We start from the raw sequence: 14,016 nt of genomic DNA on the forward strand, positions 1-14,016 counted from the left end.
CTTTCTGAGTTGCTTTTAATTCTCAAAACCAGCTCTGATTCGGCCTGAACAGCATGTAATCTCAACGGTTTACAATCTGTTTTCAAACACAATTCAGAACAGCTGCCATATTCAATCAGATTCGAAACACAAATCATATATGCTAAACTCAGAAAACTGTAGTTTCTGACAATGCTATCGGTCTTAGCCAACTGTTCATGACTTCAACTGTGCTATCAACCGATATAATATCTTCGGCTATAACATGTTCTGAATACAATCTGTCTCGGCCAAGATTCAAATCTCAACAGTTTCTGTATACAACATTTCAATTCTTAGAATATTCACTACAATTTTCAAATGTTCGATCTGATCAGTCATATGCTTCAAATATCCCAAGATATCATAGATATATCTCAGGATATCATAGATAAAATAATCATAGAAAAACGAGCATAAAATCATCAGAATACTTCTGAAAACAGGGTTCATCAACCCACAAACATAGCTGGAGCATCCCAAATAGAAACACTCAATCAAATGTAACTTTCGGCTAGAAATCTTCTAACTGGTCTTTCAAGTCTTTCAACTCAATCAGTATCATTCTGTCAATTATTCTAAAAATATTAATTGTACATGGTACGCATTCAATGCTGAAGTCTATCTCTCTAACTGGAGGCAATTCTGAAATCACATCTGAGAAAATATCAGCAAGTTCATATACCTCTGGCAAATCAGCCAATGATAGGCTCGATTTCAGTATGTCAACTGAATACATAAGGAATCTCTCCGTTCCTTTCTGTAATAATCGAGTCCTCGACATCCCCCATATCCAAGGAATTCTAGATCTAGAATCCTTACCGTACAATTTATATTCATCAGCCATATCTGGTCTGAATCTCACAATCTTCTGAAAAAATCAACGGTAGCTCTCTACTTGGTCAACATATCAATACTGATAATACAATCGAAATAGAGCAACCCAAGCACAATGCAATCTAACTCAATCTCATATCTGTCATACTGTAGCTTACAAGGTCTAACAGATGTCACTGATACAAAACCTCTCCCCAACGAGAAAAGAGATCATTTCTACAGCAGATAATGACTCAATAAACAAAGCATATATCAATGCAATTTATTCAAAGATAATCGTATGGAATGCATTAGTATCTATCAATATATGCAGAATAACCATACAGTAAACAATTACCTGCAACTACATCGTCAGGTGTGTCCTGGTCTGGGCTGTGACTTAGGAGTCTTCGGTGGTTGGAAAGAGTGAACAACCGGTGATTGTTTATCAGGCGGTGCCACTGATCCAGATGGTTCTGCTCCCTGAGAACTTCGGGAACCTCTCTGTGGACATACTCTAGCAAAATGTCCTGGCTGACGACAGACGTTGTAACTACCAAATACCCCTCGGCATTGCTCTGTGGAATTTCTTCCTCCACAAGTGCTACAATAAACTCCCGTATAACTCGGGCTAGAACTACTGGAGCTAGACGAACTACTCCCTAACTTTTTAAACTGTTTCTTGCGAGCTTTTAGGAGATCTTTCTTTCCCCCACTACTACTGCCACTATCAAATCTAGACGAGGATTGCAAGAATTGAGTTGTAGGTTGTTGTTTCTGGGGTGAGCAACATACGACATTCCTCGCTGTTGTATCAAACTAGCCTCAGCTTTCTTTGCCATATTCAAGGCGTCAGCAAAATAATGGGGTCGTTCCTCATTTACCAGTGCAGATATTTCAGGATTCAATCCGCTGATGAACTGATCAATTACAGCTTTATCATTTCCAGCCACATGAGGAGCAAAACGTAGTAAGGTAGAGAATTTTGCTACATATTCTTCAATATTCCACTGGCCTTGTTTCAAGTTGTCAAATTCTGTACTCTTATCTTGCCGGTACGATACTGGGAGAAATCTTTTATAAAACTCAGCTTTAAAGATTTTCCACGTAATTATGGTACCCTGCTGTTCTAAGGCTTCCTTGGTTGCAATCCATCAACTTTTTGCGACTTCGTGGAACTGGTGCCCAATCAATCTAACTCAGCGTTCATCTGGGTAATCAAGTGAATCAAACAACATTTCAATATCATTCAGCCAACTCTCACATTCATCAGACGTCTCAGTACCCTTCAGACTCGGCGGTTGAAATGACTGAAACCTCTTCAACATTATTTCCATCGGAGTTTCTGACATATCCATCTGATAAATCGAAGTACTACCAGATACAACAAACCTGTTTCAGCCCTCCTCTGATCATCTTACTGCTGATCAAGAATATGTTCTGATTCATTCTCAATAATACATATTACAAATCAAATCAAATCAAATCATTCAGGTACACATGATTTAAACAAAGCAGTAAATCATGCTAGCAATCAAAAGCAAGGAAAGAAAACTCATTCTACCCCGCTCACTAACTCCTATCTCAGTCTAGTCAGACCTATTGCTCTGATACCACCTACTGTGGGGACCCGGATGCTAATTCATTTCCTTAATCGTTATTAATATCAAATGAAACAATTAAGTAATGTGGGACATAAATATTTTTTTTTAAATACAAATGCGGAAACGTAATGTAAATAACTCTGAGATACATATTAAACATAAACATACAAGTCTGGTACTGTCTACGATAAATCCACTAGGTTCAACTACATATAAGTGTTGAATCCTAATCTACTTCTGAGCACGGATCTCCACGCTAATCTTGAATCTCTCATCTTCTTCATGACCCTGATCCTGTCCCACCTGTTGTAATGCACACATACAAACACGAAAACAGTCGGATAACTCCGGTGAGAATTATATTCCTAGTATAAACCAAGTATACATGCATTTCATATAAACATATATAATAGCATGAAACAGATATTCATAACATGTATCACAATCAGAAACATGAAACAATATCAAACTGTAATTCATACTCTAAACATGTACCACAATCAGGAACATGAATCGGTATCAACTAGTAAATCACACTATGTGACTCTTAAACTCGGACTCGACTCAATCCTAATCTAGGGATCCCGTTCTGAATAAGAACTTAACACCCACCTACTCTTCCGATCGCAGTGGTGGTAAGTTCTCATTCACGGACTTTGGCCCTCTCTATATCGAATCTCGGCGATAGGAGACGCTCCTCTCCTAAGCAACATCGATACGACCATACGTCCGGTGTCTTGGCATCTCCACCAATGACAAGGCATATCCGCCCTGGAATATCCTGCCACTGACTAGGCGTATCCGCCCTGGCATATCCTGCCACTCACTAGGCATATCCTGCCCAAGACTCGTCACAAACACATGCTAGACCTTAAATCAATAACCTAAGCATAACAATCTCATTAATTGCAAATATCAATGCAATAAAATAAAGTATGTGATTTTGGGAAACTCGGGTTAAATCAAACTTGAGTTGTGCAATCCCGAATCAACATTGATTTATACCTTTCTCTTTTCGGTCTGACGAAGTCGAAGTCTCCAATTCAAATCTGTCCATATCAATCTGGTAATGACAAAGGCCGAGGAGTATCATATCAATACACCAATCAATTCAATACCGGATATAATCAGGACGCAATCAAATTCTATTCCAACGGCATAACTGTACAATTTCGAAATACCGGCAACAAAATATCAGTGTATACCAATCAACAATTCATCCGATCCAAATCTGAATAATATCAATAAACCCAACAATACAGTATAAGTCAGATATCAATCCCAACATCTAAAAATCGTTAACAATACAATTCTGATATCAAATCGGTCTAATCACAATCAAATCACTCTCAAAATTCATAACAATTTCATACAATATCTGTTCTTCGATTTGGTTTTGATTATACGATGTCTACTATGTCAAGAACAGCATATATCAATCATATCTGATTCTGGCAGTATCATAATTTCAAATCATAACAAAATATGGTAAAACTTACGTCCAGTTAAAGCTCTTGTCGCTAGAAACTTAGTATTGAAATCAAATTGAAAATCAGACAGACGGATTTCTCATAAATCACAATTCTTTGATTTAAAGAAACTTAAGCATTCTCCAGGCTTGTCTCGTTTCTTTCCTCCATTATCAAAAATTGAAGGATCAATATATATATATATATATATATATATATATATATATATATATATATATATATATATATATATATATATATCACATGCATGTATAGAAAACCTGGCTCGCTCCTTTAAGATACACGTCTCTCGCATATGCGCGAGACACTAACTCTCGGCGCGTATCCTTCATAGTAGCTCGCGCATATGCGCGCACTGAAACCGCACATATGCGCGAGACCTACTGTCTCGGCATAAATATACTCGTGCATATGCGCGCTTCCAGCCGTGCATGTGCATGCAATGTTCTGTTCCAGCTTCTTGGCTACTGCCCTCCTCGCGTATGTGCGCGTCTTCAACCCGCGCATCTGCGCGCAATGTTCTGCCTACCTCGCGCATATGCGCCTGGCTGAGTCGCGCATATGCACGAGGGCTCATCCTCACACAAATCTAATGTTTTATTCCGTCTATCCCGGTCTGATCTGTTCTGTCTATAATTACATCTCAATTATCGACAAATCATATCAGATTACAATAATCGAAATCTCGGGCCTTACAACTATAGAGCCCATAATCAATACACCTAAAACCAATGCATTTATTTAAATTGTTTATTGAAGTTTAAATTTATTTTTTAGTGATGCATGATTTATTCAAATGCATTATTTTAAATAATTATGCTTATGTGATGCAAGTTAAATGTTTTCTTGAGTTTTATGTTTCAGGCGATTATTCGATACGGGATCGAGGAAAAGAGACCGGCGACGATTTTGGCGATTTTGAAATGTGGTATTTTATTTTATTTAGGAATGGGGCATTTTAAATGATTTATTAAGTTTTTAGCATTTTTAAAGCATAATTTATTTATTTAGTGATTTTAAGATTTTTAAAACCTTTAAATTCTAGCAAGTATGTATTTTATTTAATTAAGGGATTTGTTAAGATTAGTGTGGATTATTTTAATAAGAATTTTTAATTATTAATTGAGCAATAATTTCCCCTAATTAACACACACACACACATACACGCCTATGCACACACACACTTCATTACTTTGAGTAAGATGCTAGGGTTCTTGGAGATTTCCGTAGCCGCCCCTCCTCTGTAACTTTCCAGTAAGTTTTCGTCACTTTTCTTCAAGAAAATCGTGCACATTCGTCCCAGATCAACCCTCGCACTCGATCCGCTTCTTTATCGTCGTCTCGGTAACTTTAAAATCAAAAGGCATGTATATTCTTTCATTCTTGCATCGATATTGTCATATTATACATTTTGTTGTTTATTATGCGTGGAAATTCATGTATGTTGTTCAAAGTTTGAGCAAAATTTTTTTGGATCGATTTTAAAATGCCTTTGGATCTAAAAATTCAAAATTTGCTGTCATTTTAAATACTGTGATTTTAAATACAGTAAATTCGAAATTTTTGAATCAAATATGAACGAGTTATGATCGTTTTCGTGGGACTGCTCAAACTGCTATTTTTTGAAAATGCGTTCTTGACGTGTTCTTGAAGTTTATTTGTTTCAAGCTTCATTGGGAACCGCCAGGTGATCGCTGCTATGTTTAGGTACATTAAGTATGAGGTTGGTTCGATTTTTTTTATGCTTCTTTTCGTGTCGATAGGCACTTGTCTGCATTAGAAGTCCTAGGAAGCATTTTGGTGTCTAAGTGCCATGTTCACGGGTTGTGGTTGCGTGTTATTGTTTGGGGATGTTTGGGACGTTTTTACGGAGTCGAGTTAGTGTCATAGCGTCCTAGAATTAGTGTCAATGTGTTGGTTCATGGTCCGTATGATCAAGTTAGGAGGATTAAGCCACAAGTGTAGTAATTTCCGTTGGTTTACCATTCCCGTCGGTACACGAACCCGGAGCCAGAGCGGACCATGACACAGGGTCCACGCTCCTGTTTCCTTCGAGGTGTGAAATTTTAGTGTCTACACGGACCAGGATCCAGACCCTGACACGGGGTCCGTGCCTTTGTTAGTCCAGTAGATTGAGTTTGCCGAGACTACATGGACCCGGACCCGGATGTCTACACGGGGTCTGTGTCTTCATGTTTGGAGAAAATTTTATACTTCATATAGGGATTGTTTTGGGGTTCGATGTCATGTTTTATTACTATAATTAAACGAGGTCGAGTCCCGAGAGATTTAGAACGTCATAAGAAATTGTCATTTCTGGGTGTGTGCATGACTAATACGTCTAAGTTATGAAAGATAAGTGCTTGAACTCACTTTAGTATGTGCAGCAGTGGCCCCCAGCGAGATCCAACGAATCCTTCAATGCCAAGTAAGTATGTTCGACGTGCAAAAGAAAATATTTTATGTTTTGAGGTATGCTAAATATCTTGTGACCAAATTATGAACATGTTCGGAAGTCGGTGAACGTGGCCGAGGACCTCTCCACCCCGGTAAAGCATGACTGGGTTTAGATCAGGATTGGAAAGCGGTAAAGCATGACCAAGGACCAATCCACCCGGTAAAGCATGGTCGGGGATCTCATGTATGTGGTAGTGAACTTTCCCTGCCAACCCAGTACTGTGATTTAGTCTGATCAGACACATTTATGTATGGGTCACTTGCTTTGAAACACATCCTTAAGCAAAATGATGAAGTTTATGCATGTTCAAGTATGTTTGATGCAAGTATGTTTATGAAAAGTTTTATGTTGATGGCACGTCTATGTTTATGTTATTACGTTCAAGTTTCAAGTATGTACGTTCTACTTTAAAGATGTATGTGATTTTATCACATATTACTTGATATATCCAGTTTATACGTGTTGAGTCTTTAGACTCACTAGACTTGATAGATGCAAGTGATGATGACTTTGAGGAGACGAGGGGTGGGGACCAATGAGCCGGCTTGGACTGTGCAGGAGATTAAACCCTGAGGACCGCCCATGTTTTAAGACTTTATGCATGTTCAGATACTTTTTTTATGAGTTGTGATAAAAATAATTCAAAATTTCCTTTCCGCAACTTTTTTAATAGTTGTTTTATTCCAAATATTTTAGACGATCAAATGTTTGTTACCGCAATTTGATGATTACGATTAATTTAAGAAAATTATTATTTTTCCGCAAAATTTTAAGTTGTTTAAAATACAGTATGTTACATTTTCCTTCTTGATTGTTGCCTCATAAGTAGTAAGCGTGTTGAATAAGTCCTCGAGAGTGGCCTCAAGCTTGTTCATATTAAAAGTGTCCACGAATCCACTGAATGAGTGGGGCAGTGACATCAAGAGAATAACAGTCGAGAGCTCACTAGGAATAACCATGTCGAGTCCCACCAATTTATAAATGATCCCAATATTCATAAAACCATGCTCATTGACCGTAGTCCCATCTCGTAAGGGTGAAGTCATGCGGTCTTTTACAGTAGCATGTCTCTTTGAGCGAGTTTGTACATCATACTATTCTTTCAGATGAAGGTCAATGCCGTAGCATTCACCGCCTCCTCGAACCTCCTTTGAAGTTCATTCGACATTGAAGCCAACATGTAGCTCTTAGGTTGAGGATCATGGTCCCACCATTTCTCAAGCTTAGCCAACTCAGTCTCACTGACTTCCGAAGGTGCTTCCCTCAGTGGCTTCTTATCAGGAACATAAGCAATATTTTCCGAGTACAGAAAATTTTTAAATTTCGAAACCAGTCATTATAGTTAGGGCCAAGTAAACTTGTTTTGCTCGAGAATTTTTGAAAACGGGTTACGAGTTGTCACCGTAAATATACTGAAAACAAAAACACATAATGATTACTGATTATTTTAAATTTTAAGATATAAAATATGTATTTTTATTTAATAAATTTCCCTCCCACTATTTTTACATTTCCACCACCTTCTGATGAAAAAGGGAAATCCTATTTCTTTAGTGAGCACGTGGAGCCCAAATAGACAATTATGATCCCGAATAAATCGGCCAATTATAATTTTTTAAAGGTAGAATCCAATTGCACCTATGCAACCTCTCTTTTTTTGCCACTCGTTTAATAAGGACCTAATAATATGACTTCGTTTATTTTCACGTGTCAAACCAACTCAACAATTTTGAATTCTAGTGGACGGTCGACATGAGTTCTCTAAATAATATGAGATGAAGTCGTGAGAGTTCTACTCAATTCACATAACATGTCCGATGGAAGTCACATCTTTCCGGCGTCCAGGCCTCCCCAATAATATGAACTAGATACTGAACACTAGTAGTATTCAACATGCAACCACGGTTGATGGAAGGCAAGAATAAATTAAACTTTTTTAATTTTTAATTTTGTGGTTTGATATAAATTTTGAATCTTATTAAAAATGAGGGATTTTAATATAAATTTGTCTCATCAATTTAATAAAATCGAGTGCCAAGAGTTTGTATGTTTGCAGGATTCATGAAACTATATTTTTTAAAAATATAAATAACTACTATATATTGCATATATATCATAATGTATCATTCAACAGTAATTAAGGATGGTCGATCACCAACACTATTAGATCTATGTGAACCAGACATGGATCCTGGTCCATAAGTTAGGTAATTGTGGGGATGGAAATGCAAGTTATTACAAGTGCTCAGTGTTCTAAAATTCGGCCTAGGCGCCCGCCTAGGCGCTAGGCGGTGGCCGGCCTGCACCGAGAAGGTGCTCGACGGCCAGCCCAGGCGCTAGGCGGGCCTGGGCGGCCTTAGGCGGGCCTGGGCGCCTAGGTGGGCCTGAATTAAAAAAAAATTTGGGCTTCAAAATTGAAAATTCAATGATCCGTTAAAAAGCCCATTTTTAAAAATAAAATTTTGGCCCACTAGGTATGCTGATGTCTTTCTGGGCTGCTGCGTTTCTTTCTTCACGTTATTTTCTAAAAGCGCTTCTCGTTCCAGAAGGTAGAAGCACTCCTCGTTCCAGAAGTACTCCTCGTTCAAGGTGTTCGTTCTAGATTCCAGAAGCACTCCTCGACATCCTCGTTCAAGGTATTGGCCGTGCATTTAATTATTTGGAATAAGTATTGCTGTATTGGCCATTCCAAAAGCACTCCTCGTTTTCCCACTAGGAATGCACGTTGTTTGTTTTTTTTATTTACTTTAATGGGTGGCCATTGTCAAAGAAACTATTAGTGAGGCTTGATTTTACAGAATGTTCAGAAATTTGTGCAGTTTGTATTAGTGTTGATGTTACTTTAATGTTGTTGTAAAAAATTGAGCTTTTACAGAATGTTCAGAAAGTTGTGTGGTTTCTATTAGTGAGGCTTGATTTTCAGTTTGTGTGGTTTCTATTACAGAGGTGTTGACTCGTATTGTGTGGTGGTATATGGTAGAACTTAGATTGTAATAGCCGAGCCCGGTGTACGGTACGGTTTAAGCTTTACTTGTTATTTGGGTTATGATTTAGATGTTTAGAGTTGTGTTTTGGGCCATAGTATTATTGGTTATTGTTATCTTGAATGTTGTTGGTTGTTCGTTTCAGTGTTTCGGTTCGATTTTAGTTGGTTGAGTACTGTTCATTGCCGTGGCTTGAGTGCACCCGCGCTCTTAGAGGAGTGCCCCCGCGGTGTACTATTCATCATTTTGGTTTTGGAAGGCCGTGGCATCACCACACCCGCGGCAGTGCAAGGACCGCACCCGCGGTGGAGACCGCACCCGCGGTAATTGTAGCACCGCACCCGCGGTCATCGTGCATGGATTTATTTTGTTGTGCCGTGAGCTTAGCGCACCCGCGGTGCTTGTGGCAGCGCACCCGCGGTGTAAGTATGGACGAGATATTTAGTTGCTTTTTGGGAGTGGTTGGCCATAATTTCCCTTATCTTTTTCCTTCCAACTCGTTTTCTCTCCATTTGCAAGGGTTTTCATCCATTTCATTTGCTTCCTACCTTTGATTCTTGGATTTGTTTGGATTTCCGACTTGAGATCGACGTTCTCCGTGGTATAAGGAAGCTTAGGTAAGTTTTTGGTTAAGTTCTATCATGGTTTTGGAAATGAGATGTTATAGGGTGTTGTTCTTGTTGGTTTAATAGATTATTTGGCTTGATTATTGGATTATAGAGTTGATGTTGGTGTTATTTATGGATTATTGTTGTAGGTGGTGTACCAAGAGTTAGTTTGGAGGTGTTCTATTGGTTTGTAAGTGGAATTTTATCCCTTTGCTCACATGATGATATATGTATTGTGTTTTAAAGATTTTAAAGTGATATTCCCTTCAATTGATTCATTGTTATGTATTGATCCCATTGATTATCTATTGGAGGCATTGATGTCTCACTATTGTTAAAAGGGAATACAAGAGAAAATATGAGATTGTGAAACGACGGCTTTAAATGCTATTCGGAGTTCAAATGTTTTATTGGATTGATTAATCATAGTCAGAGCATTGCATGCAATTAGTTGATCAACGACCATAGGCTTATATCCCTCAGAGTTATCGGTTTATATCGATTTGGGATATGAGCACCCCAGAGCAGAGTTACTATTGATATCAATCCAACCAGAGAAAGAGAAATACCATCTTATTGCTATGCTATTGCTACAGTTATTGCTACAGTATTTATGTTTCAGAGTTGATGGTATTTATGATTTCAAAGTCATGTTTTACAGAGTATACTATGTATCATTGTTATGTAGAGTTCCACTTTCTGAGATTTATTCTCATTTCAGTTTATTCATGTGATGCAGATCAGAGTGGAGGCCCTGGACGTTGACTGTGGATAGGGGTCATATGCATACACCGTTGGAAGGAAGATTTTGGCATGATCATAGGAATGATATTTTGTATTTTGTTATGTCATTTAAATGATCATGTATTGCTATTTTGTCAACATTTTTATGAAATGTATTTTGAAACTCCTTCCATTTGAAAGAAAATTTTAAATTCCGCTGTATTTTAATTGTAACGGGTCAGGGTGTCACAGAAGCAGTAGGTTTATAACCTTGAGTGTGGCAATTAGAGTTGGTGTATGTATGCAAATGAAGACAACTCTAACAAACTAATTTTCCAGTGTAATATTATGATGTTTGTTTCATGTTTGTATCTAAATTCTAAATGTACTTAAAAATCTACTGTGACTATATCATTACTTGCTCAGTGTCATTTTTCTTCATGCTTCAAAATATATGGAGTGACTTTGAGCTTTTTGGTACTATCATTTGTTTGTTGTTATCACATTAAATTTTCAGGTCTATTGTGACTATATCATTACTTGCTCAATGGCAAGCAATCCATCGTCGACTGCATCCATCACTCAGCCTGAATCTGGGAATTTGAAGATAAAGTCGAATGACATTGGATAGGAGTTTGGTATGTTGATTGATCCTAAGAACCTCGACAAAGTTAAATGTAAGTTGTGTGGAAAAATTATGTCGGGTGGAGTGTATAGAATCAAGGAGCACATAGGAAATATACCTAGAAATGTATCTGGGTGTCGAATTGCATCTCAAGAAGATCGTAATAAGTGCAAACAGACTATTTTAGAAGGGAAGAACAAAAAGAAAAACAAAATACTGGAAGAAAATAGTTGTAGAGCGGAGGTGAATATTTCTCTAGACGAAGAAGAAGATGTTGAAATTGAAGGGATAGATGGAATTAAAAAGCCTCATCTACTTGGTCCCATGGATAGATATGCATCGATGATTGCTCGAGAAAATGTAAGTTCAAGTGGGAGTAAAGTGCTTCGCCAAAAAAATATCAATGAGGCTCTTTTCAAAGAGAGAACTCAACAAGTTCAACAATATGTTGGGAGATGGGCTTATGAAAATGGAATCCCATTCAATGCTCTTGATAATGATAGCTTCAAGCAACTAATGAGGGCAGTGGGTCAATTTGGGCCAGGGTTCAAGCCTCCAACTCAATATCAACTTAGAGAGCCAATTTTGAAATCTGAAGTTGAAGGAACAAAGCAATTGTTGAAGAAGCATGAAGAAGAATGGGCAAAGAATGGGTGCTCGATTATGATAGATGCATGGAGTGATAGAAAAAGAAGAAGCATATTAAATTTGTGTGTTAATTGCAAGGAGGGTACAGTATTTTTAGAGTCTAAGGAGTCTTCAGAAGAGGCACATACAGCTGGACTTATTTTTGAGTATGTTGACAAGTGTGTTGAACAAGTAGGAGCTCATAATGTTGTTCAGATTGTAACAGACAATGCCATCAACAATATGGCTGCGGCTAAATTGATGAAAGAAAAGTGGCCAGGGATATTTTGGAGTTCATGTGCAACTCATACTGTTAATCTCATGCTTGAAAGTATTGGCAAGCTTCCAAGATTTAAAAAGATTATCGACCAAGCCAAGTCTTTTACAATTTTCATTTATGCTCACCATAAGACTTTGTCATTGATGAGAAGTTTTACAAAGAAAAGAGACATAGTCCGACCAGGAGTTATCAGGTTTGCATCAAACTTCCTCACATTGCAAAGTTTGATTGAGAAAAAATCTAGTTTAAGGGCCATGTTTACAAGTGATATGTGGGAGAACTGTAAATGGTCAAAGACAAACAAAGGGAAATTGGCTTACTCCACTGTGATGAGCATGAGTTATTGGAATGGTGTGTCACTTTGTTTGAAAATATTTGCTCCTTTGGTGAGAGTTCTGCGATTGGTTGACGGAGATAGAAAGCCATCCATGGGTTTCTATATGGGGAGCTTCTTCGAGCTAAAGAAGATATCAAGGTGGCCTTGAACAATGTCGAATCAAATTATCATCCTATCATAGTGATTATTGAGTCAAAAATGAAGGATAGACTGGATACATCATTGCATACCACGGCTTTTTTGTTGAATCCCTACTTCTACTACAAAGATAGTTCTATTGCTCTTTATGGAGAGGTCGCGGCAGTGATTTTTGAATGCATGGAAGTTTTGCATGCCGATGAGTTTGAACTGCAAGATACAATTATTAACAATGAATTTGCAAAATATGGAGATAAGACTGGGTTATTTGGGAAAGCATTGGCTACAAAAACATGTGAAAAAAATGACGATACATTTGATCCATGTACATGGTGGAGTACCTACGGTGCTCACACACCCAACTTGCTAAGAGTGGCATTGAGGATTCTTTCATTAACTACAAGTTCATCTGGGTGTGAAAGAAATTGGAGTGCATTTGAAGGAGTAAGTTTAAACTTTAATTTAAATAAATTATTAATAATTTTTAAAGTGTATGTTCATATTCCTAACTATACTAATTACTTTCTCTGTTTTTTTTTTCAGATTCATATAAAGAAAAGAAATAGGTTGGATGTCAATAGGTTGAACAATCTAGTATTTGTCCAATTTAATGCTAGATTGTTTAACAAGAAAAAAAGAGAGAAAGAAGAACGTCGACGTCCTTCTTGAAAAAGATGCTTCAAATGCACAAGGTTGGATTGTGGATGGTGGGGAAGAAAATGAAGTTGAACCAGGTTCGGGGCTCACTTGGTAATTAGTTGATAAAGCAACTGGGGCAAATGAAAATCTACAACCCCGAAGAAGCTCTAGAGTTAGCGAACTTCATGAGGATGATTTTGAATCTGAAGAAGAAGATGATGATCAAAATGATGATATTGATTTTGTGTCCGATGATGAACAAGTTGTTGAAAATTTCGGAGAAGAAGAAGTGGAGTAAATTTGTGATGACAAATTAGACTATTTTATTGTGAATTTTGGAAGAAATCTGAATTATTTCTTATTTTATTGATATGACACATTAGACTATGTTGGGAATATTTTGAACGTATTTTAAATTTGATGTTATTGTATTGAAGTTCTAGTATGTGATTTATTATATTTTAATATCGTAGAATCCGATTAGCGGCGCCTAGGCCCCGCCTAGGCGCTAGGCGCTGGAATGGCGCCCGACTAACGCCTAGCGAATTTTATAACCTTGCAAGTGCTTCCAATATTTTACATGTCTTCAACTTGTACATCAGGCCCATCATCCTCTAGTCTTGATCTCCCACTATTTCTACTAACTAGATTTGAATAGCCATGACACAT

General features: G+C 37.6%; 2 protein-coding genes across 2 annotated transcripts; both read left to right on the forward strand.

Moving 5' to 3' along the window:
• Positions 1 to 11,398: 11,398 nt before the first annotated feature.
• On the forward strand, positions 11,399 to 12,718 carry LOC140815519 (uncharacterized). The gene has a single exon (XM_073174605.1). The coding sequence runs from the start codon at positions 11,399 to 11,401 to the stop codon at positions 12,716 to 12,718; it is 1,320 nt and encodes a 439-aa protein (XP_073030706.1).
• A 50-nt stretch (positions 12,719 to 12,768) lies between these two features.
• On the forward strand, positions 12,769 to 13,377 carry LOC140815520 (uncharacterized). Its single transcript, XM_073174606.1, has 2 exons — positions 12,769 to 13,152; positions 13,252 to 13,377. The coding sequence occupies exons 1-2, from the start codon at positions 12,769 to 12,771 to the stop codon at positions 13,375 to 13,377; spliced, it is 510 nt and encodes a 169-aa protein (XP_073030707.1).
• Positions 13,378 to 14,016: the final 639 nt, after the last annotated feature.

Source organism: Primulina eburnea, chromosome 15 (genome assembly GCF_022965805.1).
Source record: "Primulina eburnea isolate SZY01 chromosome 15, ASM2296580v1, whole genome shotgun sequence".
Taxonomy (NCBI): domain Eukaryota; kingdom Viridiplantae; phylum Streptophyta; class Magnoliopsida; order Lamiales; family Gesneriaceae; genus Primulina; species Primulina eburnea.